Genomic DNA, 26,743 nt, shown 5'->3' on the forward strand with positions numbered 1-26,743 from the left:
CCCTCCCTCCAGCCCAGACATCAGATCTCCAAGTTAATGATTCATGTTAAGGACTTTGAAGGCTGAGGATTGGAAACCTCTGTTAAGTGCAACAGTCCCTTCCCCCCACCCTCCCCCTTGCAACCCAAGAAGCAAAGATGGGTGGGGAGGGCACTAGGAGGGAAGTAAAGGAACTGTAGGCAATGGTGACGGGGTAGGAATGCAAAAATCTAACTTTAAGTATGAAAAAGACAGAAAATAAAATACAAAGTAATGAATTCATGAGCTGCTGTTTTATTGATTTTGAGTTTGTACAGAGGCAGCAATTCTTAGGTGGGGGCCCCAGTTTTCCAGTGACAACTCTCTGTTCCCCCACCCCAGCACACACACCCTTCCGGCCTCAGCTTTAAAAGTTCCCTGTCTTGGCTGCAACTGTGGAAATAGTGAAGATATTCTGAGGCAGGGAGTCAGTCTGGAACAGAGGCATACACCTGCTAGGAAGGTAGCCCAGAAGCCTGATTCTAGAAGTCTTAAAAGCTACCAAGCCCCGCCACCCCCATCTGCATTCCATCAGCCTCAATCTCTTGGGGGGAAGAAAATATTTCCCAAGGTCTGTGGCAATAGGAAGAGCTGTGCACCACAATTTAAAAATCCATCATCCACTTTCCTTCTCCCCACCACCCTTCATTCAAGAGCCTCATTCTATTCTTTAATACTTGAGGTGTAGGAGCAGCAGAGGAATACAGAGAAAAAACATCAGGGAAATGGTGGAAGGTCAGAGGCAGAAAATAGATGGGTGACTTGGATCAGCGCCTCACCAGGAATGCAAAGGGGGCAGCAGCTGAGGGTTAAGTAGCAGGAGGACCCCCTCTGTCCATTCTACACACACCCAGTAGAGGTTTAGTGGATGAAAGGAAGGGAGAAGAGGCAAGGGGCTGTATCAGATTTTTCCATTTTTAGAATCCTGGTCTGGTTGCAGGTTTGTGCCAGGAGTGAAGGCTGCTGGGAGGGGCAGCTAGAGGAAGGAGGTGGAGCTGAGTGACTCACAAGATGAGTCACAGATCCAGTTATAAGCACAGAAAAGAGGCCAAGGTCCTCCCCACCCCCACTCCTCTCTGCGCCACTGTCAGCCAGCTTCCCTTTCTCTTTTCTACTGCCCCTTACCCAAGTGGCTGGTGAAGGGAGGTGGCGTGGAGAAAGTCTCCATGGGGGATGTCACGATATTTTGCTAGTCAACTTAAGTTCAGCGGGCAAAACAGCCTGTAATTTGCAGACCAGGTATCTACAGAGTGAAAGAGACAGACTGCCTACATGAGTCACTGAATCTGTTGTTGAAGGGCCTGGAGGGAAAACGAAATTAGAAAAATCTGGGGTGCAGGTGATTCCAGGCCGAGAAGGGGCTTCTGATTCTTCTCACCTGTGGTTGTGTGTCTGGGGCACTGACTCCTTAGAAGAGGACACAGAGTCCAGAGGTGTCCGAGTAACTGGGGACAGTTATCTTTGAACCTCCTTTATTGGGAAAGATAACATGTGACTGGAACCTTGGACATGTGGCTGTTTAGAAAGTAGTAAGAATAGCAAAAGCTAGGTTCTTAGAAGTCATTCAGAACCAGCTCCATTCTTTCCAGCTCAGTATCATTCCCAAATATACAACAAAAAGTCATTGCTAATTTCTGTTGTGTTGGTCTGTAAGCTTTAGTTTCACTTGAGAAGAAACAGCCAACAGGAGGGGGAAGGAACTTTCCTCCAGGCCCTGTACAGCACTGAGTTAAACACCATCCGCACTCCATAAAGAGACTGAATCTTTAAAAAAAAAAAAAAAACTTTTAATATAATCTTTTACTTTTGTTGTAGAATCCAGTGTGAGGGAAAAAACGTTTGGTTCAATCTTGTAACTCTCAATAAAAACAGCACAGATTAAGGGAGGAATCTGGAGGCCTCTCCTATAGTATACTTGCTCCTTCAGGGCTGAGATGGAGAACGTAGGGTGGAGGGGTAGCACTGTCTTAAATCAAAAGGGGAAAAAGAAGAGCCCTGAAAAATCTTCCCTCTCCGATTAAAACCTCAGTAGGTACCCCAGTGCCTGGATTAAAGGAACTAGGTGCACTTATTTAAGCCTGAGAGATATCATCCCTCAACCAGGGTTGAGGGGTCTGCCTCCCCCCTTCACCCACACCCTCCTTAACTAAGGAATTTGGCTCATTTTGAGTGCACATCATGTACCCTTCTCCTCCCTTTTCCCCAACGCAGTAGTTGCATGAGCTTGCCTCTTCCACCCCCTCATCCTCCCCAAATACCATAAACCAACCAGAGTCTGTCTTCACTTTGCAGGAATTATTTTTTCACCACCCTCCCATTCCACAGCCCTCTCAAAGGATGAAGCAAAACAAACTTTACTCATCCCTATGGAAAAACATCCATTGACTCAGGGTCCCTCATCTTTAGAATAGAGAGGGTGGTTTTTTTTTTCTTAATGTGTCAATAAATAGTTACCTTCCCAAATTAAAAAAAAAAATTATTTCTTAATGAAAAAGCTAAGGGCCTAAATAAAGCCCTATTTTACCATATTCACCCCTAGGCCACCCACCAGAATTTCCACCGTTTTTATTTGAAAAGAAGTCAAAAGCAATTGGGATTGGTTCATTTATAAATCAGAACAAAAGCAAACATGACACAAGGTTTCCGTTTTTGTTCATTTGTCCTCAGTTTTTAAAAACAAAAGTATTAACTAGAATCTAATAACAGGTCAAATCCAAACACAGCAGTCCAGTGGAGAATCAACTTTCCTGGTTTTATTCTCTGGGAAAATCCCTGGTCTGTTTCCATTTCTATTGGTCCAGGCCAAAATCCTATGATATAGATGGATGCCTATGGGAAAGCTAGGTGAGCTACGCAGATTCTCAATGTGAGCTTGAGCCACCTGTTGTTTGGGTGCACGTTAGGGGATGAAGATCATAAGGTGGTGGTCTCACCAGTGTTGTTCTAACCCCGGAAACAGGGTAAGGTGAGCAAGGCACTCACTTTGGGCACAAAATTTAAGGGGTGCCCCAAAACCCAGTAACCAAGATACTATTTTAACACAGTATATTTTGAAAATCAAAACTAATGAAAAAAAATCCACAATGAATAAAGTATCAAAATTTTAAATAAAGACAGGATTCAACCCGTACTTGCTCAATTCAGTGTTCCTTCCCTCACTCTAACCCCAGTCCTGTTGGATTCTCTTTTTTAAGATTCTGATATTTTGCTCATCATGGATTTTTTGCATTAATTTTTTAAAATACTGTATTAAAACAGTATTTATCTTGATTACTAAGTTTTTGGTAACTCCTTAAGTTTTGAACCTGAGGGGCGTGCTTGTCTCACACTAGTCCCAGTCCTGCCCAGAAATATATACATACCCTCCACCCTCCTTTGGAACCTATCTCCTTTGACCTCATTGCTTCCTTAATACCAGGTTTGTTTTCAAATAAAAGCCTAAGAATTAACAGCCATGGAAATTATTAAATCAACAATCAGATTTAGAAAATAAGTGACTTTTCAAGTTTGTTGAGGAGAAAGGAAACTTTCTAAATTGTGAGCAGTTCCAATGAATAGGACAGTCTTGGCTGGCTTTGTTACCAAGGGGGAGATGGGATGACAACTTTCCTGATTGGGCAGAAGCAACACAGGGCAAAAACGATTCCCCCTAACACACACACCCAGCCCACGTCTGCCTTGGATCAAATGTGGGGATTACATTCCACAAGATGGTTTATGAGTACATACCTCAAAAGAGAAATCCAAATACAGAAAAATAGCCCCAATTAACACTCTGGACACTTAAGTACACTTATTCCCCTTCCTCATATGCACCCAGGAGTGTATACAATTGCATAGTTGAGTTTTTTTTCCCCCAGAAAAAAAAAAAATTCAAAGAAAAGGGAAAATTGGCCCAGGATAGGTCCTCCAGTTTAAAGCTCTTAGAAATGGTGCTGGCCAGAGCATAGGCTGTCCAGACTTGTGCTTTGTGCAAAATGCAAAGGAGCTCCCCCCTACTGTGTCCACAGACCCACTCCCACCCTCTGGGGAAAAGGATGGGGGGGCGGGGGGGAGGGGGAAATCCAAAGACAGATCAGCTCATTGGGAGTAATCTGTGACCTGTGGTTATAGTTCACTAAAATATATTTCTCTACCTTTTTATAAATTGCCCCAACCCTACCCCAAGTTCCAACATCAGTCCTATTATCAAAAATATCTCTTCTTACAAAGTATTTTTATTATTTTAATAAACTAACCACAGATTAAGGTCAGCTATGGCTTAACAAAAGAAGCCGGGACGTTAAGTTCATTCTCCAAAAGTAGAGAGGAAGGAGAAAGAATCACTTAAATAGGAGGGAAAAAAAAATATTTTTTTAAATGTTTTTGCTTGCTGGGGTCTTTTTGTTTCTTTTTTTAAAAAAAAAAAAAAATTCCAAAAAATAAGTTGCTTTCTACAGAAACACAGCAGCAGAGGATGGTAGTGCTCTATTTAGGTTTTTGGTTTTGTTTGAAACAGTCTGGCCAAAAGTCTGTCCTCCTCCCACCCCCCTCCCAAGGCGCACTCAAACCCCAATATGTGGTTATTGCTAGTAGTTAAAAAAAGATCACCTGTGCACCAATTCACCTGGAGAAAATTCCACACACACAGCTGCTCTTATCATTCTCTTGCCTTCCCCAGAGGGAACTTTTGTTGTTGTTGTTTTTTAATAAAATTAAAGTCTTAAAAAAAAATCACAACCTTCTTAGCTCAGCCCTCAAAACGGATGAGAAAAAGATAGGGGGCAATTGGCAATCTCCTCTCGAACTAGAAGGGATGACAGATAGCTGTTTAGAAGGAAATCAAACTCAAGAGGAAGAAGATTCCCCTTTTAAGTTCCTCCCTTTCCCATCTCACTAAACTGATTTAAGCCAGCCCCCTCCTAATAAGCATCCATAAGCACACGTTACTGCCTTGTCTTTCCAGATCCTTCAGGAGGAAAAATTTATCCAACACTAAATTTCTACCTTAATTCAACTCAATAGCAAATTTGACTAATTTCCCAGTTTCCCTCCACACTCCCAACTCCACCACCATGTGCTTTTTTCCAAGCTAAAAGAACTTTGGTCTGTTTTTTCTTTTATTGACTGAGAACCTCCTTTGCCAGTTCCTCCCCCAGACTTCTGCCCACCTCCCCACCCCCTCACATCAAATCTTCCCTTACACTTTCCCTTAGGTCCTGGGATGGACCCAAGGGGTTATGACACAGAATTACCATCTTTCCCCCCTTGTACCTCCTCAGTACCATTAAGTCAAGATGGGCAAAGGACCAGTACAGCCCTTGAGGCACCATCCAGCCCTGACCTGCTCTTGCCAGCCTGGCAGCTCTCCAGAGCATACACACTTAGAAGTTTCTGGCCAGGCTCACACAAACATTACTGCATTTGCCCCATCAACATGGGGGCTGGGTCTTATGAGCCAATTAATTGAGCTTAACTTTCTTTGTTTAGCCCCCTTGCCCTCCAGGGTTTCCCCATTCAGAACCTGTGCACCAGCAGCTCCCCACCCGGTTCACGTTCCCTTCTCCTCAGTTCTTCCCTGTAACAGCAGGAGCAGAAGTTGTTTGTCTCAGGGTGTCCATAGAAGCTGCAGTTCGGTTGTTTGCATTTGGTCTGGGTTGGGGGAAGCCCCCGGGGACCTCCAGCCCATCCATCTGGCTCAGGGGGCTCTCTGTAGCCGTTGCTATAGGAATCAGCCACGCGGAAGTGGGGTGGTAACAATGCACCCCTGTGAACTCCATCCTTGGAGTGACTGCCTGGCTCCAGAGAAGGGATGCTGTCCTGATGGGGGTAGGGTCGCCCAGGAGGGCACTGTCTGGGGAAGGTGGCATATGGTGGCAGGCCCCCCCCACATGGCCCCCCTGCCATCTGCCTCCGGGGCTCCTGGCAGTGGACTCCACCCCCAGAAGGCCGAGGGATAGTAAAGCCACCAGGGTAGCCAGTAGACAATGCCACCGCCTTGGACTCTGCTGGAGGGGCAGTCAGCAGCTCCTCCCCGCCATCTGGCTCTGGCTTTTTGGCTGGAGGAGGCCCACTCCCTACCCCTCCATTCATGATCTTCCTCTCTGCCTCCTTCTGCTTCTGCTCTGCCAGGAATCTCTCCTCAGCATCAGAAAGGTAGCGTTGGATCATCTCCTCCTGATATTGGTGACGGTGACCCATCTTCAGGGTTCCAACAAAAATAAACTTTCCCTCCCCTTGCATTGCAATCCTCAAAATGCTCAGGCTTTGCATCACCTCCTGGCTATACTTGCTCCCTCCATTACCAACAGACTCAGATGTGGGCTTCTCAGTTACAGGCCCATCCCCAGCTGCCTCCTCCTTGCCACCCTTCCAACTCTTCAGTGAGTTTTTCTTCTTCTTCTCCAGTGTCTCAGTGCCACTGCTTACCCCCGACCCTGTTCCCATCCCTCCAGGCTTAGAACCCTTGCTGTGCATCAGGCCTCCCATGTTCTTCTTGAGCTTGCTGCCCAAGGTTTTGCCAAAGCTGCCCAGTTTGTTAGCCACAGAATCTGCTCTTTTCTTGTCCTTTTCCCGATCTCGTTTTGACTTCTCTTTCCGCTTGCTGCCCTCATTGCTGGCAGAACTGCTGCCAACTGACTCCTTGTCTGATTCCCCAGACTCAGGAGTGGACCGGGGCTCATCTCCAGCTGAGGCTGTCGGGGACTCAGGCTGGGCCAGGGGAGCCTGGAAGAGACAAGAACGTGGCTGACAGATATAGGATGGATAAACAACAAGGTCCTACTGTATAGCACAGAGAACTATATTCAATATCCCGTGATAAACCATAATGGAAAAGAATATTTAAAAAGAATGTGTATATGTGGATAACTGAATCACTCTGCTGTAAAGCAGAGATTGGCACCACATTGTAAATCAGCTATACTTCAATAAAAAAATGATTTTTAATTAAAAAAAAAAAAAGAACGTGACTGACAGTTATCCCATTGGTCTGGGTTGAGGGAAGCCCCCAGGAACCTCCAGCCCATCCATCTGGCTCACGGGGCTCCCTGCAGCTGTTGCTATAGGAATTAGCCATGTGGAAGAGGAGTGGTAACATCCCTATGAACTCCTTCCTTGGAGTGACTGCCTAGTTCCAGAGAAGGGTTGCTGTCATGACAGGAGAAGGGTCACCCAGGAGGGCACTGTCCTTCACCAGCTCATCAGCTCTCCCATGAACCAGGGAAAGAGGTATCTAATATCTAACTTTTATCTCACCCCCGGCAATTTGATGCCCTTCTGTAATAAGGAGATACCAAAATGAAGCCTGGATTTTGCTCTTCTAGAACAATGAGCAACTATACAAATATATGGCCTCTGGGTGAGGAGGGAGAATATCCTATAGACACTAGAATGGCCTTTATTATAAATTTCTCTATGCCAAATTCTGCTCAAAATCAATCTCAAGGAAGTCTTGAATAACCACCCCAAGTCTTAACCATTCTGCATCCCCTCAAGTTCCAGACATTCAGCACTGGAGTCCACCAGTTGGCCCTTGCTCCTGTGTTCCTGTTCTATGGATAATTATAACATCCTCAGAACCTACTGTATCAGGAGCTCTTTAAGCTATTCTGTCTCCTCTGGTGCCCAACGCAGAGGCCTATGTACAGAGGGCTTGGAACAAAGTAATAACAATCTCAAGTTCACCAAAAAGTTCAGAAAACTTTTCTTGAAGAATGTGTTTTAGTATCAGAAAGAAGAGCCTGGCCGGTGAGAAGATATAGAAAACAAAGGGCACTAACAGGTAGAAAGGCAAGAAAAAGTGTTGTTTGGAATTTATCTGATATTTTCTAGTTATTCCTAACCTTGAATCATAAGCCACTACTCAGAAGAGACTCAGAAGGAACCACCACCAGATTTCCTTGTTCTCCCTGACATGAAAATGAGGACATGCAAGGGTTGGGTGGGAGAAGTCCTCACCTGTGCATCCGAGGACACTGGGATCCACTTCACATTCATGTAGCCATGCAGCAGATGCAATTTGACCTCTAGGGACAGGATTACACTGTGAAAAGGAGAAAAAAAGAATTTCAAAATACTGTGACCTTTAAAAGGCAGAGCAGTGTGATCCATTTGGGAGGTAGGGTGGGAGAGGGCTACATGGCTGGGAACTCAGACAGGGCTGAGTTTGAATTAGGGCTCCACCAATTACTAAGCTTTATGACCTTGAGCAAGTCACTTCAACCTCCCTGAAACTCAGGGAGGGGTTGATAATGGGTATAGATAATAATATCTATCCTGCAAGGTTGCTGTGAAGATTAAAATAGTATTTGAAAAGGGCCCAGCACAGTGTCTGGAAACTAGGAAATACTTCCTAAACGGCAGCCACTATTATTGTTGTTGCTGTAAGTATTACTCTGAAGGAGCTTTTCATAATTAGGTGAGAACTTATTTAAAAAGCCATAAGCGCTGGGTTTTTAAATCAAACCGTCCCAGTTGGGTTCAGTTTTAGGAGCCCGAAGAAGGCGGCACTGGCTAAGAGGTAAGGGAGGAGCTTTTACATTCATAAGCTCTTACAGGAAGTTTGGAGGCAGGAGGAAGCCAACTTCTGGGAGGTGGCAGGAGGGCGGAGAGCATATTTTTCTTGCTGTTTAAGTTCCAGAAAGGCAAAAGCCCAGAGCAAACTGTTTTGGTCAGCTATTTAAAACCCTTCTCATTTGGGCTGGGAGAAGAAGTGTGATTGGATTATCTTGATTTTCTGATCACTGTTTTGGGGATTCTGCAAGAACACTCCTCATACTGTAAGGAGATCCCAGGATTCCCTTGTCTTTCACAGGGAGAAAAGGCAGCTGCAAGAGTCCTGGTGCCCAATCTGTCTCCCTCCTCTCCATCTTCCCAAAGACACTGCAACTAGGATGCGACTGTCTTTGCCTCTGAGCTGAGGAAAAGTCCCCAGGAGACGGACATCGGACATCGTATGTGGAAGAGATCGCAGCTACAAAGCAGATAGAAAGGCTAGGCTTGCCTCACCTGGCCAATCGGACATTGTCATTGTCATCTCTGCCCCACTCCCAGCCCTTTCCAGGGTCCACAGCAAAGTGCAAGGGCAGCAGCTTGTGCTCTGAATCTGTAAGTGGGATCACAGCTGGGAAGGAAAGAAACATGATCAAGGAGTCTCCTTGAGGAGAGAGGAAGGCAACTGAACACAGACTGACTTCAGTGAAAAGGAGGCTGAACCATACCAAAGGTCTCTAACTGCAGTCACTTCTCAGTTCGTAACATGTGAATTACCTTAGCATTTAAAAACTTAACGGGGAGGTTTTCCCTTGTAACCCAGCATACAATTTAGGCCACTAATCTCCATGACTTCCCACCAGTCAGCTAGCACCCATGATGTTCTTGCCAGTTAACAGAGATTCAGGGAACTCAAAGTCATTATCAAGACAAATACAGCAAAGCATCATTTGGAAGGTACTATGACCTTACTGTATTAGCTCTTTACTCCAGAGCAGGGAATACAGGCTGTGTTTTTCTCCAAACCTTTTTTTTTTTTTTAATTTTAAAACCTCTGTATATCTTATAGCTTAGTAAAACAGTATCAGCATGCACTGTCTGAGCTTGCATGTCACTTAATTCTTTCCTCCTACATTCTCTCTCATTTCAGTTTTTCAAAGTGAAAATAAAGCAGACCAAAAGACACCAGAGACACAGACATTGTATTCCACACCTTGTTCCTTGGCATTCTCCTTCTGTTCCATGGACACAAGTGCAGAAAAGTGGGCCTGATCGTAGGCGAGCACCAGAGGGGAGCGGTGACACTGGCTGGCTGGAACCTCCAAGGGCAGATAGATTCCCCCAAAGGGAATAGGGGCGAATGCTGCAGGAAACCACGGAGATTATTATTAAGGCTATATTCTTGCCTAGTGGGAAATCCCTCCACCCCACTCTGCCAATTGAGCCCCCTCTCATTCCAACCCATGTTTAATAATTCTTTCCTAAGAAGCCACATCAATTAACCTCAGCTGCTTTACTCTGAATCTCATGAGAATTTTGCCTTGTTCTAATTTATACCTTGTTTTTTTTCCAAGGGTCTATATAACCCCTTTCCTGCCTTCCTTCCAGTGCTTAGCCCAAGGCTCTGCAAATAGGGCTGCTCAGGGTAGAGTGAGGAGTGACTGACTCACCTTCCCCTCCAGAGTCCCTCAGCATGGTGTCTGCCACAACGACTATGGGCCTCCTAAGCACGTGGGCAAGGACAAAAACATGGAATTCTTCTAGGCTCTCATACACAGGCTCTTCTGAACTCTCCACCCTAGAGTTGCAGGAGGCGAGAGAGTGGAAGGGGTGCAGTGGAAGGGAGAGGGAAGAAAACAAAGCAAGAGACTCATGAAGACCAGCTCTGCAAAGAGGAAAAAACAACGTCCCTTCCTTGTTTTCCAGTCTTAAGGCTGCCACACACACAGCTGATTATTTTACGCTACCATGGCTGTTTCTACTTCCGTTTCACAGATGGGGAAATACAAGAAAAGAAATATGAAGGTTCAAGAGTAGTGTTAGGAATCGGCACGTAATCCCTCTCTTAATACCCATCTTGTTCAACAACCTTCCCCAATTCTTTGTCCAGTAGCTCAGTGTACAGCTGTGTAGCTTCATCCTGCTTATCACTTTACACACCACAACCACCCACACATCACACTCACCATGTCCTATCAAAAAAGGACAAAACAAAACACAACAGGAAAGAAACAAAAATCCCTCCTTCTATGTTCACTTACTGGAAGAACAGCCTCACCCATCTGCTTATAGCCTAATCAGAAATCTGTGAAATATTTACTGTTCTTTATATTTCATCTTCAATTAATCACCTGGCTTGACCAATTCCATCTTTTAAGTGTCTCTTGTAACTGTCTCCTCTGGCCTATCTGCAACCCACTACTCTTGCTCACACCCATTACTACTACTCCCCTCCGCTTCATCATCCACTCTGCTGTCAGTGTGTTCAAATACAGGAATTTGCTCCCGTCACTCACAAACTCACAATTTAGTGGCTTCCTGCCCCCTAAAGCAATGTTATTCAACATTGGGTGCTTACTACAAATGCAGATTTCTGGGCCTCACCTCAGTCCAATTCAACTGGACTTCCTTAGGGTGGAAGTCCAAAAATCTGCATTTTAAACAATCCTCCCAGATTATTCTTATGCCCAATAAAGTTTGGATAGGTTATAGTTTTTTTAACTTTCTAACTATAGAAAAATTTAAAATTTTAAACATATTCAAAACTAGAAAGAATATTATACTAAACTCTCATGTATCCATCACCCAGCCTCAACGATTATGAACACATGGTCAATCTTGTTTCACCTAGACCTTGATATATTTTCCTAGGGATGGCCCCCACACCCATGCCACCCCACCAGATTATTCTGGAGCAAATCCTAGACATCATATAATTTCATCCATGAATACTTCAGTTTCAATCTCTAAAAAATAAAGGACTCCTTTTAAAAACGGCCACAATACCATCAATACCACACTTTAAAAACTTAACAATAATGTGGACATTATTCACATTTCCCCAACTGTCTTATAAATGTCCATATATTCCAGCTGGTTGATGTGTCTCTAAAGTGTCTTTAAACTTAGGTTCTTTCTCCCTTTTTCTTTGTCTTTATTTATTGAGGAAACCAGGTCATTTGTCCTGCAGTTTCCCAAAGTCTGGATAGAATACAATTTTAATTCCTTAGCATGGCACACACAAATCTGGACTGCCTAGCCTCATCTACTATTCTGTGCCACATACTCTATATTCTGGTAACGCTGAACTACCTGTATTTCCTAGAACGTACCATGCTGTTACACCCTTCTGTGCCCTTGCCATGGCTTCTTTCCTCTCCTTCTAACATCCTCTTAGCACAGAGCTCTTTGGACACTGAGGACTCAGCAAAGATTATTTCCTGCTCCTCCAGTTAGACATACTTACCCACCACAGTTGGCTCCATTGGTACCTAGATGCATGCGGGGTTCACTTGAGGCAAGCTTGATCAGCTCATTCCATTCCTTCTGCCACTCATCCTCTGTGTATACCAGCCCCGACTGTGTGAAAGACAGGTAAGGAATATCAAGCAATTAGAGGCTAGGTTCAAGAGGCAATAGCCATTCCAACTCACTCGTGTTACTCCACTCCCTATTCTCTTACCACTTGGCTAACAATTTGTACTACAAAGTCCAATCTCTTCTCCCTTTTATAGTCAGGATCCATGAAAGAATGTCTATGATCGCTCACACTTCTTCCATTCTTTTCTGACCCACTGCAGTCTTAGCTTCTGTATCTGCCCTCCAGCCTATGCCCCCTCCCTCACCCCCACAAACTACTTCACCTAACTGACTCTAGCAAAGACAATTACCTTCTAATTGCCAAATTCAGCAAACTCTTCAGTTCTCATCTTTCTTGGCCTTCATGTGGCATTTGATCTCCTCAAACTTTCTTTTCGCTTAGCTCACACAACACTACTTTCTCTTACCTCTCTGAACTGTCTACCTCAAAAATATTGATGTTGTGTCAATGATTTTAGCCTTGGTTCTTTCTAGGTTATCTTTTCTACTACTATAATCTCATCTACTGCTATCTACATGCTCAGGATTCAAAAACCTTCTTCTCCAGCCCAAATTTCCTCTTAATTTCTATGTTCACATCCAGCTGCCTACTGAAGACTGCCACCAGCCCATGACTACCTCAAACTCTGTGCAGTCAAAACTGAACTTCTACCTCTTCAAAAACGCTCTCTTCCTGTTTTCCTACCTTTGTAAACAACACTATCACCCAAACACCCAACTAGAAACCAGGGGGTTATCTACGACTCCTCTCCTTTCACCCATCCCATACCTGGATCCTTTAGTCAACAATTATTAAGCATGAACTACTGCAATGGACCCTTAATTGGTTTTACTACTTCCAGTCATACATTCTTATGATCCATTTTCTACAATGCTACCAGAAAGATTTTTCTAAAATTAAAATCTGATGATGTTTGCTTACTGCTACAAATTCTTTTAAGACCTGTCGTTACCTATTAGATACAGTTCAAACTCCTTAAGCATAGCATAGACTCCACTTCCTGGCTCCCAACCCACTTCTCTAATACTGTTTAATTAGTCATAGTTCCTTGAATGCACTGTGTTGTTTTATACTTCTGAGCTTTTGTCTAGGTTGTGCCTTCTGCCTGGAGCAGCCCACTCCATATCCACCTGGTGAATAATTTCTCAACTGTCAGAAAAGAACTCAAGTATCACTCCTCTATGAAGCCCTTCCTAAATCTCCCTGGTACATCAACCACTCACTCCTTCCTTTGTGCCCTTCCTCCTCAACTGCTATGTAGACTTCTATCATAGAAGTCATAACCTCTTAATTTGTTGCAATTATGTATTTACATGTCCATCTCCTACTACTACTCCTAAGAACCAGGACCATGTTTTTATGCAATATGCCTAGTACCTACTATGTGATCAGTAATCAGTAAATACATGCTCAGTAAAACTATTAATTTTTATTAAAGGAGCGGAAGGAGTAGTACAAACAATCTTAAAATACCATATTGGCTTTAGGATGTATATGATGATTTGGAAGAAATTCTATATTATTAATTATATTTGGCCTATATAAGTGTTAAAATGAGTTTATACTTTAAACACACATTGACATAGTAGAAAGAATCACACTGCAAACATGAGAGGTATCAGAACAAATTTAACAGGAATTAAAGAGCTATTGTGACCACATTTTACTTTAACAATAAAAAAAAGACAAAGCTATTTTCAATGTGTAAAATTCTATCACAAATTTTTTCAACTAAAAATACAAAAGAACAATGCACAGGTTATATATGGGGTGCTCTGGTCACTCTGATAAATGGTCCCTGATACACATTCATGAGGATCTGTCTCCCTCTTGCTCTCACCTATTTTTGTTTGCTGTTTTTATACACACAGCCACTAGGTGGTGTACCCTCCTAGGCTGAAAATGTTCTTACTGTGTTTTACCACCATTTTTAACAACAAAACAAGGAGGCCTGGGAAATCAAAACCAATTTAGTTTGTTTGGTGTTTGGTACTGGCTAAAAGTAGCTCCCCAGTCCATCACCCACTTCCCCACCCCACTATAATGCTATGAATGGTCTGAGCTAAAACAATTATCTCGTTTCCATATGGAACTTTCAATGTGCTGAGCAAAAGGAGTAAAAAGATCGCTCCTTCAATATCTACTATCCTCCAGGCATGTATTTCCATTTGAGGACTTTGAGAGGGAATAGATGGCTGATCAAGAACAGGACTTGAGTATTTCTGGGTCTCCTGGCTAAATACCATCATAATCTAACCTCACCTTTAAAATAGTAACTATAACAGCTTAATATAGCTGGAATTGGGCCTACCTATCCTCTGACTGTGGCTCTCATGTCTACTTTACTAGCTGGCATGATCTGGTTTGGTGTTTTCCTGTCTCTAAAGTGGTCAAATCTAAGGTTCAGATATAGCCTGAATTCAACAATGAGGAAGGCAAACTCTAGGCTGGCTCTAGCTCAGGCAAAAAAAGCTCTCCACATAGTCCAGCTCAGCTCACCAGACTGCCAGGGGGTTTGGTGTCAATAAAGAATGCTGTTTGGGGCTTCCCTGGTGGTGCAGTGGTTGAGAGTCTGCCTGCTGGTGCAGGGGACGCGGGTTCGAGCCCTGGTCTGGGAGGATCCCGCGTGCCGCGGAGCGGCTGGGCCCGTGAGCCATGGCCGCTGAGCCTGCGCATCCGGAGCCTGTGCTCCACAACAAGGGAGGCCGCAACGGTGAGAGGCCCGCGCACTGCGATGAAAGGTGGCCCCCGCTTGCCACAACTGGAGAAAGCCCTCCCACAGAAATGAAGACCCAACACAGCCAAAAATAAATTAATTAATTAAAAAAAAAAAAAAAAGAATGCTGTTTACTTGGCCTTGCCCCTGTGCATTTCTTTCCCTCAGGAATCTTCTGGGGCAGACTGGCTGATCAAAGACCGGATTCTGATCTTAATATCATCCTAATTTTAAGGTTGAGTTCTTTATTTTTGAGAAAGAAACATAACACATTCTACTTCCATATTTCAAATCTTGAGAACATAAAATTCTAATAACTGAAACAAACAAAAATCTGTTAGTTCTATATTATGGCCAGTTATGATAGAGCAATAAAAAGAGAGGGAAAAGAAGCTGGAAATTAAGTTGCTGAAGAGATATTCCCATATTAATGCCAGAAACACCCAGCTTTATATACATGGCAAAAATAAAAAAGATATATGAAGAGCAGGAGATAAACATAGAAGACAGAGAACCAGGGCAAAAGGAAATAGGAAGACTCATTATCTTTATTTAACTGTATAACGTCATTATTAAAGGGAAGGGAATTGGCAAACTTTTTTCTGTACAGGGCCAGACAGGAAATATTTTAGGCTTTGCAGTGGGGCAATGTGCAGCTTCTATATTCTGCTGCTGTAGCACAAACACATGTAAATGAATTGAGTTGGGGAGGCCGTGTTCCAATAAAAATATTTTTTTAACAAAACAGTTGGTGGGATTTGACCCACAGGCCATATTTTTTTTTTTTTTTTGCGGTACGCGGGCCTCTCACTGTTGTGGCCTCTCCCGTTGCGGAGCACAGGCTCAGGACGCGCAGGCTCCAGACGCGCAGGCTCACGGGCCCAGCCGCTCTGCGGCACGTGGGATCCTCCCGGACCGGGGCACGAACCCGCGCGTCCCCTGCATCGGCAGGCGGACTCTCAACCACTGCGCCACCAGGGAAGCCCTACAGGCCATATTTTGCCCAGCCCGTTTATAGGGGTGGAAAGTACAAACAGTCCAGTGTTGCTTTTTTTCTGTTTTGTTTTTTTTTTTGGCTGCGTCGTGGTGGTGGGGACTGAACCTGGGCCATGGTAGTGAAACCGCCAGAGTCCTAACCACTGGACCACCAGGGAACTTCCCAGTGTTGCTTTCTTATACGAAAGCAGCCTCAACATTTACTAAACCCCTGAGAAGTACCAATTAAACTCAACTCAACATCTGCTGAACTTCTAAGAAGTACCATTCAAACTCATGCCTTTACAGTTTTTTAACAGATAAACTGAACATACGAAAAACAAACGGTATATATGGCCAAAACTATTTTTATGCATTAACATTTCTATAATGGTTGAAAACATAAGTCCTTAAAAATTGGTCTAGCCTTATTATAAGCAAAAAAACAAAACAACACAAAAATCCTATGAGCTTGTCGTATTTCATTTTGCAAAAAACACTGCCACTAAAGGCTTATTGAGTGCCTATCGGGTAGAAAAGCACAACGTTAGATACCTCCTCTACAAGTCTCCACTTCCCCACACCAGTTCTCATAACTCTATCAGAAGGCATGTACCCTATGGTGGTATCTGAATTTTCAACCATTTCCAGGATTACAAGAGGAGTAACACTGACCTAAGCACCTAAGTAGGAGACATTTCCTACTGGTAGGCACTGAGCATTTCCCCTAGGTAACTTTGGGAGACAAGGTTCTCCTGCCCAAGCTCCCTCACCTCTTTATTCTGCTGAGTTTGCTGCCACCTCCAGCGCCGTTTTAATGCTTCCTTCTCCGCTCCCTTCTCCATTAGTGCATACAAAGCTTTCCGTAGCATCAAGTCCCGATCATGGAAACCCCACATCCCTATGGCAAGAAAACATGATGGTTAAGACACCCTACCTTGACTCAACTCCACTTATTAATTATGATACACAGACCCTGGCATGAAGGAAATCAGGCTGAAGCCCAGGTTCAGAGAAACCCCTGCTGTGACTTGGGGGAAAGGTAATCAAGAAAGAAAAGATGTTCCTATTCTGGAGGTTCAGAAACTTTGAGAACCTGAAAGTGGGGTATATACCACATCCTACAAACTCCTGACAAGACGCCTTTACTCGTGATACCAAGTCTAACAAATTAAAATACAGAGTGGGAATTCCCTGGCCATCTAGTGGTTAGGACTCCTCGCTCTCACTGCCAAGGGCCTGGGTTCCATCCCTGGTCGGGGAACTAAAATCCCATAAGCCTCGTGGTGTGGCCAATTAAAATCAAATTTTTAAAATAAATAAAGTAAAATACAGAGTAGCAGCAGATAAGATGGGTCTGGCACATGGCAATCAGCATCAAAGCTTGAGGGGTGGTTGGAAAATGGGGACTTTTTTTAAAAGCTAAGGCAAATAATATATGGAATTATAAATAGGTATAACAATTTAAAGAAAACAAGTCAATAATTATGTAATATTTTTGTCTGGTAACTACACTTAACATGCTGATCATTTTGAAATATATAGAAATACTGAATCGCCATGTTGTGTGCCAGGGTATAACAGTGTTGTGGGTCAATTATACTTCAAAAACAAACTCATAGAAAAAGAGAACAGATTTGTGGTTACCAAAGGCAGGGGGAATTGGATGAAGGTAGTTAAAAGGTACAAAGTTCCATTTACAAGACTATTGAGTACTAGGGGCGCAATGCACAACCTGATAAATATAATTACACTGATGTACATTATATATGAAAGTTGTTAAGAGAGTAAATCCTGAAAGTTCTCATCACAAGGAAAAAAGAATTTTTTCTATCTCTTTAATTTTGTATCCATGAGATGATGAATGTCCACTAAACTTACTGTAATCATCTCATAATGCATGTAAGTCAAATCACTATGCTGTATAAAACTTATACAGTGCTGTATGTCAATTATATCAATAAAACTGGAAGAAAAAAAGAAAGAAAAAGAAAAATACATTATTCTAGATTAGACATACATTAAAAAATAATAATAAACAAGTTTCACAGGGGACTGATGAAAACATATCTTTTTTATATACCAAAAGAATAAATACTTAGTGGAATTATATGCATACACATACAGTATACTGCTTGCTTACTGCTGCGCATTACTTCTGGGGGCCAGTTCTCAGAGTGGGACTTGTGCTAAATCCTATGTACTCCATACGATTTCTCAGCAAGACTGAAAAACCAGGGCAGGGCTCTCTTCCATCTCCTCCTGCGCCAGTGAGCGTGCACGCACACACACACACATAGCCTTGCTCTGAGCCATCACTTCTGTGTGAGATCAAGAATGGTTGGATCAAGTCCTTCACATGAGATTTAACTACTGCTTCCTTTCTATGAGGGAATGAAGGGCCATTTTCAAGACTCACCAAGGGAGGCTGCGTGCAGGAGGCAGTTTCCATCTCCAGTAGTTGCCAAAGGAAGGAGCCTCTGACAGGTGGGGTCCACACTCACCCACCAGTTCAAACGCCCTACAGAAACAGGAGGAAAAGGAGAGGAGCAGATGATGCATAAAGTTCTCCCTACTTCCCTATTTCTAAAACAGACTCCAAATTTGCCTCCTCTAGGAAGCCTATCTAAAATCAAACCATCACTCTATTACTCTGTGTATCTTCTTCACTTATATCTGGTTCATCAGAATCTGGTGAGCACAACTGGTTAGATCAGTGGTTCTTAAGTAGGGACAATTTCGTCCCCAAAGGGACATTTGGCAACATCTGGAAATATGTTTGGTTGTCACAAGTGGTGGGGGGATGCTACTGCCATCTAGTGGGTAGAGGCCAGGAAGGCTGCTAAACACAGTATAATACACAAGGCAGCTCACACAACAAAGAATCATCTGTTCTTAGGTGTCAGTAGTGCTAAGATTGAACAACCCTGGGTTGGATGATGAGGCCTAGGTCATAGGTCGAAATCTGTGTTGGCTACTTGGTCTGGCTCTGATGTCTTCACTCTGGTCAGGAGACCAGCAGACACTGTAGCAATAAAGGTCAGCACAAATCCATCATCAGTAAAAGAAAAACAACCCAACACGTATATTCAAAGTGTCATGCAAGTATCATCTGCATATATGACAGTAAGCATGTCACCATGTATGTGGTACGACTTTAAAGACATGAGCAATAAGACAAAGTACTTAAAATACCCAAGAAAATGAGTCTCAATTCTGTAGTCATCCTACAACTGCTGATCCATTACTTATATAAGGAAAATATTTTATGAATGATACTTAAAAGTTTTTTTGAATTACTGGACAGTCTACTGAAAGAAAAACTGGCCTAAAACACAGCAGTCAGATAAATGCTTACTACTTAAAAAATTGTAAATAGATGCACACGATTAGTATAGAAGGGCACAAAATGAAAAGCAAGACCTTCCTTTCTGTGCCCCCATCTCCCACACCCAATTCTTCTTCCATGGGAGGTTTTTAATAACTGACTAGCTTTCCCAGAATTCTCAGCTGCCTCACCCCATCATACTAACAAATTTTAAATATAATTTAAGACAAACAATTGTAAAGGTAAATAAATCTTTTGGGAAAGGTTCGTATAAATAAATGTGACTTAGTTTAATCACCACTGTGCATCATCTACAGCATTGGTTCTTTCTGTCCATAAGGTGTTCCAGAGCCAATTATAATTCATTTGTATTTTTTTCATGTATTGATTTTTAGGTATTGATCTGTAGGCCTTTCACATGTGTATCTGGTTTCCTTTCAATCAAACAGGAAATTTCCAGAGGAAAGTGTCTTATTTGTGTCCTTTCTTTAACTTGAAGAAGCACCTAGCTCAGTATATGTCTCTCTGACTGACTGCCGAGTTTGACTGAAATCAATCAGATCGCAGGCTTAGACTAGAAGCTGCTTGTCAAGCCCAGCCCCTCCGCGTGGCTGCCTAGAGGTGGAGAGCAGAGGGAAGAGCATGGGAAAGGAAGTGCTCACTGACCTGCCTGCTCCAAGGCAACCAGCATGGACTGCTCAATGAGGTCTCTCTCTATGAAGCTGCGAAAGTCTTCATTGTACACAGTGAGATCTGGAAGCTGGAAGGCACAGATGGGCATTTCCAGGGGGTGCTCACTGCTCCCCCCACCCCCACCATTGGAGGAGACATGGGACCGGGCCAGGGAAACAATGCTGGAGCTGGCGTGGGAGATGCCCCTAGACAGGCGTTTTTCTGCAATGAGAAATGGAGTCACCTTAGAACAAACACAACCCACTCAGAGAACTTTCCACTCATGAGGTGATGGTTACCTCTTGACAAGGTTTCCAGTCAGGGAAATACTGTAAGTCTAACTGGCTACCAAATTTCATGACCCTCTTTCTCATGCCAAATACAGTCGGAGAAACATAGAAAGTGGCATTTTCACAGGCACTCACATTAGCACCAAATATACATTCCTCTTTCTACCCTTTTGCCTGAACTTCTCTCCACGACACTGTCTTCTTCCACTTCCATTTCCCAACATAATAGGGACCCTTCATTTGGCAACTTAGTCATTGCTTGGTGGGAGGAAGATGGAATAAGGGAAATGGAGTTTCATTTGGCTACATTGAGTCAAATAATCTCTCTGATAATTTTCAGGGCCTTGGAGAATGTAGAAAAGGATTTCCGTTATAGAAAATTAATGACAAATCTTACACATTCAGGAACTTTCTTATCTACCATCAATAACTTTATTTACATTATTTACTACAACTTTTCTTGATACTCATATTTATCAGAAATTTATAGGTACAGTCAATTCTTACTTAACATACTACAGAGGAAGGCGGTAATATAGATAGTGCCCCAAATTATTTCATTTGTTTTGAATACATGGCACTTATAATTCTCCAGCAGATATTCCAGTGTGATCATAATTTGCTCAGCATAGTATTAAAATTCATTTGCATGGCTTGAGTTATATAATGACTATCAGAAAGAGCTAAAAATTATATTGGGTATCAGGTCTTAATCCAATATCTGCCAGGGATGATGCATAAAGTAAGTAGTGTAAAGTTATTTTATAGTATTATTTTTTAAACTCTTCTTAAAGGTATTTTAAAAGTACCACATGCCCATGGTAAAAGATCAAAATACTACCAAAAGGTTTGAAGTGTTACAAAGAAATGTCCCTCTCATTCAAAATTCCTGATCCCTTCCCCAGAGGCGACGTTTTGTATCCTTCTAGAATTTTTTTGCCGTGCCGTGTCTTAATTCCCCAACCAGCAATTGAACCCATGCCTCCCTGCAGTGGAAGCACGCAGTCCTAACCACTGGACCACCAGGGAATTCCTAGAATTTTTTATGCACATAGAAACACAAATAACTTTTATAATAATTTTTTAAAACATAAACAGGAACATGCTATATATACTGTTCTGCATCTTACCTTTCTCAATAGATTTTAGAGATTTTTCCAAAATAGCACATCAAGATCTACTTAATTCTTTCTAAAGGCTGCCAAGTATTCCAATGGATGATTACAATTTATTTAACCACTCCTCTACTAATGGATAATTAAAAGTTGTTTTCAAGCTTTAACTTTCAAGCTTTACACTACATGTCTTTGTGTCTATTTATGAATTAGGTATGTATGTATTTATTTAAAAGGATACACACCACACACAGACACACACACACAACACATATATGATAAATTCCTAGAAACAAAATTGCTGAGATAGAGTATACATGCATTTAAAAATTTTGACAGATACTAATAAATATTAACAAAATGTCCTCCAAAGGGGTAGATGATAGTGATCCTTTGAATTCTATCTTTATGTGTACCTTATCTCAACAATTAGATCATTATTCTTCTTCCTCTATCTCTTTGAAGAAGGCATTTATACAGGATGGCACTCAAGATGCAGAAAGTGAGGGGTCCCAGCATCTGGACAGACTGAGGTCACCTCTGATCATTTGGCTGGGGAGGTGGGGGAGGAAAGGAATCATCTCCAAAAGATCACGAAATTCTCTGACTGGTCAGCAGCTGCCTCCCTTTCTTTCTACTCCGCATACGGAAACAGCCCTCAGCACCCGAATACCTTGAACGATGTCATCCTGCCGCTGTAGGGTGGGTCGGGGAGGGCGAGTAGACTCTCTATCAGAAAACCCTTTCTCAGGGGTCCTGGAGCCACCACTCCCCTCACTAAAGGGTGGAGGCAGGTTCCCAGCATGGACCTGACGTAGCTGTTCAAAATCACTGAGGGCGGCGCTCACATCCCAATTCTTTCCTGTCAGGACACAAAGCAAAAAGTGAATTGGGCACTGAGAGTATAGAAAAATTGAGGAAAGATACAGAACCATCATTCTAAGCATCTTATCAAAACCAGCGAGCATATACTCATGTGCACTTCAGTCATTCTCCTTTTCCTTCCCCTACTTTAATTTCCTTCATAACACTTCGATCTGGAATACCACAACTTCTTTGTTTACTTATTGTCTATTTCCTAAGAAAGCCCCGTGTGCATACAGAATTTGTCTCTCTGAACTGAAAGGGCCCTTGGAGACCTAGTAACCTCATTTTACAGATAAAGGAAATGAAGCCTAAAGAAGTAGAGTTACTTGCCCAAAGTCACGGGTAGTTCACACCAGGCCCTCAGCTGGACTGAAGCCCAGGTCTCCTAATTCTGAGATCCAGAGAGTTCTGAGTCTAGATGTGCTCTGGGGTGTCCTAAACCACCTGAAACTGTATACAAAGTTATAGGTATGTGCGTTTTTCTAAAGAAAGAGCTGATAGCTGCCATCAGGTTATCAAAGGGAATTGTTAATTCCCCTCAAATTTAAGAATCACTACTCTGCTGAAGAAAACACCTGAAGGATACAGTTGTCACAGCAGATTTTTCAGTTGCTTTCTCCAGTTAAATTAGTCAATAAATAACATATTGCATAATTGTCCACACTTCTTTCTGTTCTATTCCATTTGTCACCACCTTAATTCAATTCCTATATCACCTAGTGTCCCACCTCCAATCTACTCTAAAGGATCCCATGAGATTAATCTTTCTACAGCACAATTCTGATCATTTCAGTTCCATAATCAAATTTTTAGTGGCTTACCACTGCCTACAGAATAAAGTTTAGCCTCCTTTGTCTGACGTTCAAGGCTTTCTATGACCTAGCCTACTTTTCTAACCTTTCCTCTGTGCTTCAACTTCCCTGGCTATGAAAGTGGAGGTGATACCACATAGGGTTGTTAAGAAGATTAAATTAACTGAAAGCACTCAAAACAGTGCTTGGCATACAGAAAGCATTATATATGTATTTACTGCCATTGCTGTTATGCTTCTTGTTATAATTATAATTCTCCAGTTAAGCTGTATTAATCATCCACGCCAGATGAATTTACTTCTGAGCCATTAGATTCACCACCTGCTCCAACTCCCTTTGCTCACTCTGGACTCTGCGTCAGTCATACTGCCCTCTTTGCTGTTCCCAGAAACGGGCTAAGACTGCTCCCACCTACAGCCTTTCCACCAACTATTCCCACTGCCTAGAAGGCTCTTTCTCAAATATATCTACACAATTCCTCATCTCCTTCAGATATTTGCTCAAATGTCACACTCTTAATAAGGCCTACCCTGACTACCCAACTAAAAATCACAACCTACCTCATCATTCCCCTTACCATTTTCCACAGCATCTAACACCTTATACTATGTACTTTACAATTTACTTGGTTATCATGTTTATTGTTCATTGACGATCTCTCAGGCTAGAATGTAAGGGCAGAGATTTTTGCTTGTTTTGTTTTGTTCTGTTCAAGCATCTAGAACCTAGTGCATAATAGGTACTCAATAAATATTTGTTAAAGAATGGAGGACTTTTGTTCTGAACCAATGAATGAATAAATGATTTGTCTTGAGCACTGGATAGTTATCTCCAACTGTCTGCTAAAGTCCTTAAAATCAGGTCCTCCTAACAGTCAACATGTCTACTGTACGTCCATCATCTTCCCTCCTAAAGGTTGCTTCTTCTCCTTCTTCTACAGTCTCTAAATCAGTAATGGCATCACAACCCCTCCAGGCCAGAAACTACAGTCATTTCAGCTCTTCACCATTCCTCAGACCCCACTCCTCCTCTTCCCTCACTATCTACTGAGTTCTCAAGGTTGTTTGTACCCTTGAAACATTTCTCAAATCTATTCTCTCTTGTCCATTTTTATTGTCACTACCCCAATTCAGGTCCTCATATTTTCACCTGGTCTTTTGGGAGGGGGCTCCCTAGTCTCTCTACTCTTAGTCCCTCCCCTCTATAATTTGTTCTTTACACTACAACCAGAGTTAACTTTCAAAGGAAAAAGCAAGAGACAGAAAGATGGAGACAGAAAATGAGGATCAGGTCCTTTGGTTCTCTTTCTAAATTATACCTTAAATCTACCCACTTCTCACTCTGCTGTTACCACTGTAGTCCAAGTCACCATCACCTCTCACCTGAACTATGGCAACATTCGTAACTGATTTTACCACTTCATCTCTAGCCACCTTCCAATCAGTTCCATATCTTTTATCAGTACACTGTTCAGAAACTCAAACCCAATCATTTCACTCCCCTGATTAAAATCCTTCACCAGCTTCCCACCGAACATACACTGAAATGCACAACCCTTACCATGGCCTACAAAGGCCCCCCATATTCTGCTTCCTGCTTATCTAACCAGCTTCCTACCACTCTTTCTTGTACTACTCTTCCTACCTCGCTCACTATCAGTGCCAAACTCTCTCCCACCTCAAGGTCCTTGTATAAGCTACTTTTCTTTACATAAACACTCTGTGCTACAACCCTTTGTCTTGCTACTCCTGTGCATCCTTCTGTGTTCAGTTCACATGTCACTTCTTCAGAAAAAGCCTTTCTGCACTCTATATTCAAATTAGGTTTCTCTCTTAAACTTCCACAGCACCCTCAACTTTTCTTTCATAGTATGAGTGTGTGTGCACATGGGTGTGTGTGAGAGAAAGAGAGACGACATGCAAGAATTAACTTGTAACACACTTGTTAAAAGCCAGACTCTGAAACCAGATTGCCTAGGTTCAAATCCTACTTAACTTCTTGGACCTCAGTTTTTAAGCTGTAATACTGGGATAATAAAACATATTTTGCAGAATGGTTGTGAGAATAAAGTAATATATTTCAAGTGCCTCACACATATTGAACACATAGAAGTGTTCAACACATGTTACAAGAGGAAGAGAAGGCATTTGAGCTGAATCTGGAAGGATGAGGAGAATTTCAAGAGAATAATGGAGGAAAGGACACTGCAAACTTAGGAGACAACTTAATATGATCAGGGAAAGGAAACAGGTCAGGCCTGGCTGGAGCACAGAAACTGTGGGAGAAGGTAGTAGGAGATGAAACTGAAAATACAAGTTAAGGGCAAAGCCATACTGAATTAGCAAACTAGAATTTAAACCCTGATCTTCCGTTTCCAAACCAACACTATTCTCACAGGTGCCTAAGTAAATGTCGTATTGCCACACCTTACTAAGGGCTGAAAACCTAGAAAATTGCCTATGTGTGCTAAGAACTTGCTCCTTCCCCCACAGGCTCACCTATTTGCGTCATTATATATTTTCACCAAAAAGCATCTGTTAACTATGACTCCAAACAAAGAATCCTACTGACATGATGCCAAGCCTAAAGGACCTTAAAATCTAGAACATTCACACTTACATACACATACAGAAATAAGTAAACAAAAGCAGCTAAATGAAAACATTAAATTAATCCACTCTATATAGAATGACCCATACAAGTTAGGGAAGGAAAGACAAAAAACATGAATGATCCCAAATATGAAAATCTAATCATTTATACATAAAAAGGAAGTCTTACAGATCTAAAATTATGGTTTTAGTGGACTAATATCAAATTTCACTTGCATTACCTGAGCTTAAATTGACAGTGGAGAAAGCTACCCAAAAATTCAAGGTGAAAAGGGAATTTTGCATTTTAAAATTATGGTGGGTCATGCACAAGGTAGATTATGAGAAGTAACTTAAATGTAAGGCCTACCATACACAAAGTGTCTTTCTGATCACCTTAAATGTTCCAAATCATCCTAACAATAAATATCACATCTTATTTTCTCTCTTCTCATTCTCCCCCAAAGGCTCCTTACCTTCCAGGAGATCTCGGGCCAACCCTGGCTCTGCTCCTGTGGAACGGACAAAGTCGGACAGGACAGCGTCCATGTCCAGGGTCATGTGATCATTAAGTACTTCCAGGCAGCTGATGTAGGGAGGACATAGATCAAAATTCAGGCCTCCACCTGAGGAGCAAATAAACACATAAGGCCCAAATTACACTGGAATGGGATGATCATAGCCCAATGTCAGCAGCTTCCTAACCAAAAGGGGAAACTAATTATCCTAGCTCATTCATTTCAGTAGAATTTATTATAAAGAGTAACATTTAGTTTCCTAATTTCTCATTAACATTAGTTTTTTTCCCTTTTATTATATAAGTTTCAGGTGTCTAGCATTACAGTTCAACATCTATAAACACTACAGTGATCACCATCACAAGTCTAGTTACCATCCATTACATACAGTTCACCCACTTCACCTATATTAATTTCTTAACTACTACATTAACCACAAAACCATAATACCACTCCAAATAATGCTCTTCCTCTACCTTTCTAGAGTATTCCATTTCTACCCATCAGTTTGCTTATCCAAACTAATGGAAGGAAGCAACAGACTACCACCCTGAAGAATTCCCCACCTGCATTATTCTCTTACATAGCGCCTGTTTATTTCCTTCTTGGCACTTGATATACCCTGAAATTATTTTAGTTGGTTGCTGTCTAGCCTCCTCCTCCAACATAAAAGTTTCTTCAAAGTACAGAGCTTGTGTGTTTTGTCCACTAATGTATCCCCAGCATGTATCCCTTGGCACAGTGCTTGGCACACGGCTCTCAGCAAAC

General features: G+C 42.3%; 1 protein-coding gene across 2 annotated transcripts in view; it reads right to left on the bottom strand.

Annotated features, from left to right (window-relative positions):
* Positions 1 to 270: 270 nt before the first annotated feature.
* Positions 271 to 26,743, bottom strand: part of OTUD7B (OTU deubiquitinase 7B) — a 56,553-nt gene continuing 30,080 nt past the window's right edge. For both annotated transcript variants that reach the window (XM_060090454.1, XM_060090453.1), the window contains 11 exons: positions 25,934 to 26,083; positions 21,861 to 22,049; positions 19,777 to 20,004; positions 18,202 to 18,303; positions 16,556 to 16,683; positions 11,957 to 12,069; positions 10,161 to 10,288; positions 9,704 to 9,853; positions 9,007 to 9,121; positions 7,957 to 8,041; positions 271 to 6,723 (listed from right to left, as the gene is read on the bottom strand). In XM_060090454.1, the coding sequence (XP_059946437.1) occupies positions 5,515 to 6,723; positions 7,957 to 8,041; positions 9,007 to 9,121; positions 9,704 to 9,853; positions 10,161 to 10,288; positions 11,957 to 12,069; positions 16,556 to 16,683; positions 18,202 to 18,303; positions 19,777 to 20,004; positions 21,861 to 22,049; positions 25,934 to 26,018 (2,532 nt within the window). In that variant the 5' untranslated portion in view covers positions 26,019 to 26,083 and the 3' untranslated portion in view covers positions 271 to 5,514. The remainder of the gene's footprint in view (positions 6,724 to 7,956; positions 8,042 to 9,006; positions 9,122 to 9,703; positions 9,854 to 10,160; positions 10,289 to 11,956; positions 12,070 to 16,555; positions 16,684 to 18,201; positions 18,304 to 19,776; positions 20,005 to 21,860; positions 22,050 to 25,933; positions 26,084 to 26,743) is intronic.

The sequence above is a fragment of the Mesoplodon densirostris genome, chromosome 2, assembly GCF_025265405.1.
Source record: "Mesoplodon densirostris isolate mMesDen1 chromosome 2, mMesDen1 primary haplotype, whole genome shotgun sequence".
In the NCBI taxonomy this organism is placed as follows: Eukaryota; Metazoa; Chordata; class Mammalia; order Artiodactyla; family Ziphiidae; genus Mesoplodon; species Mesoplodon densirostris.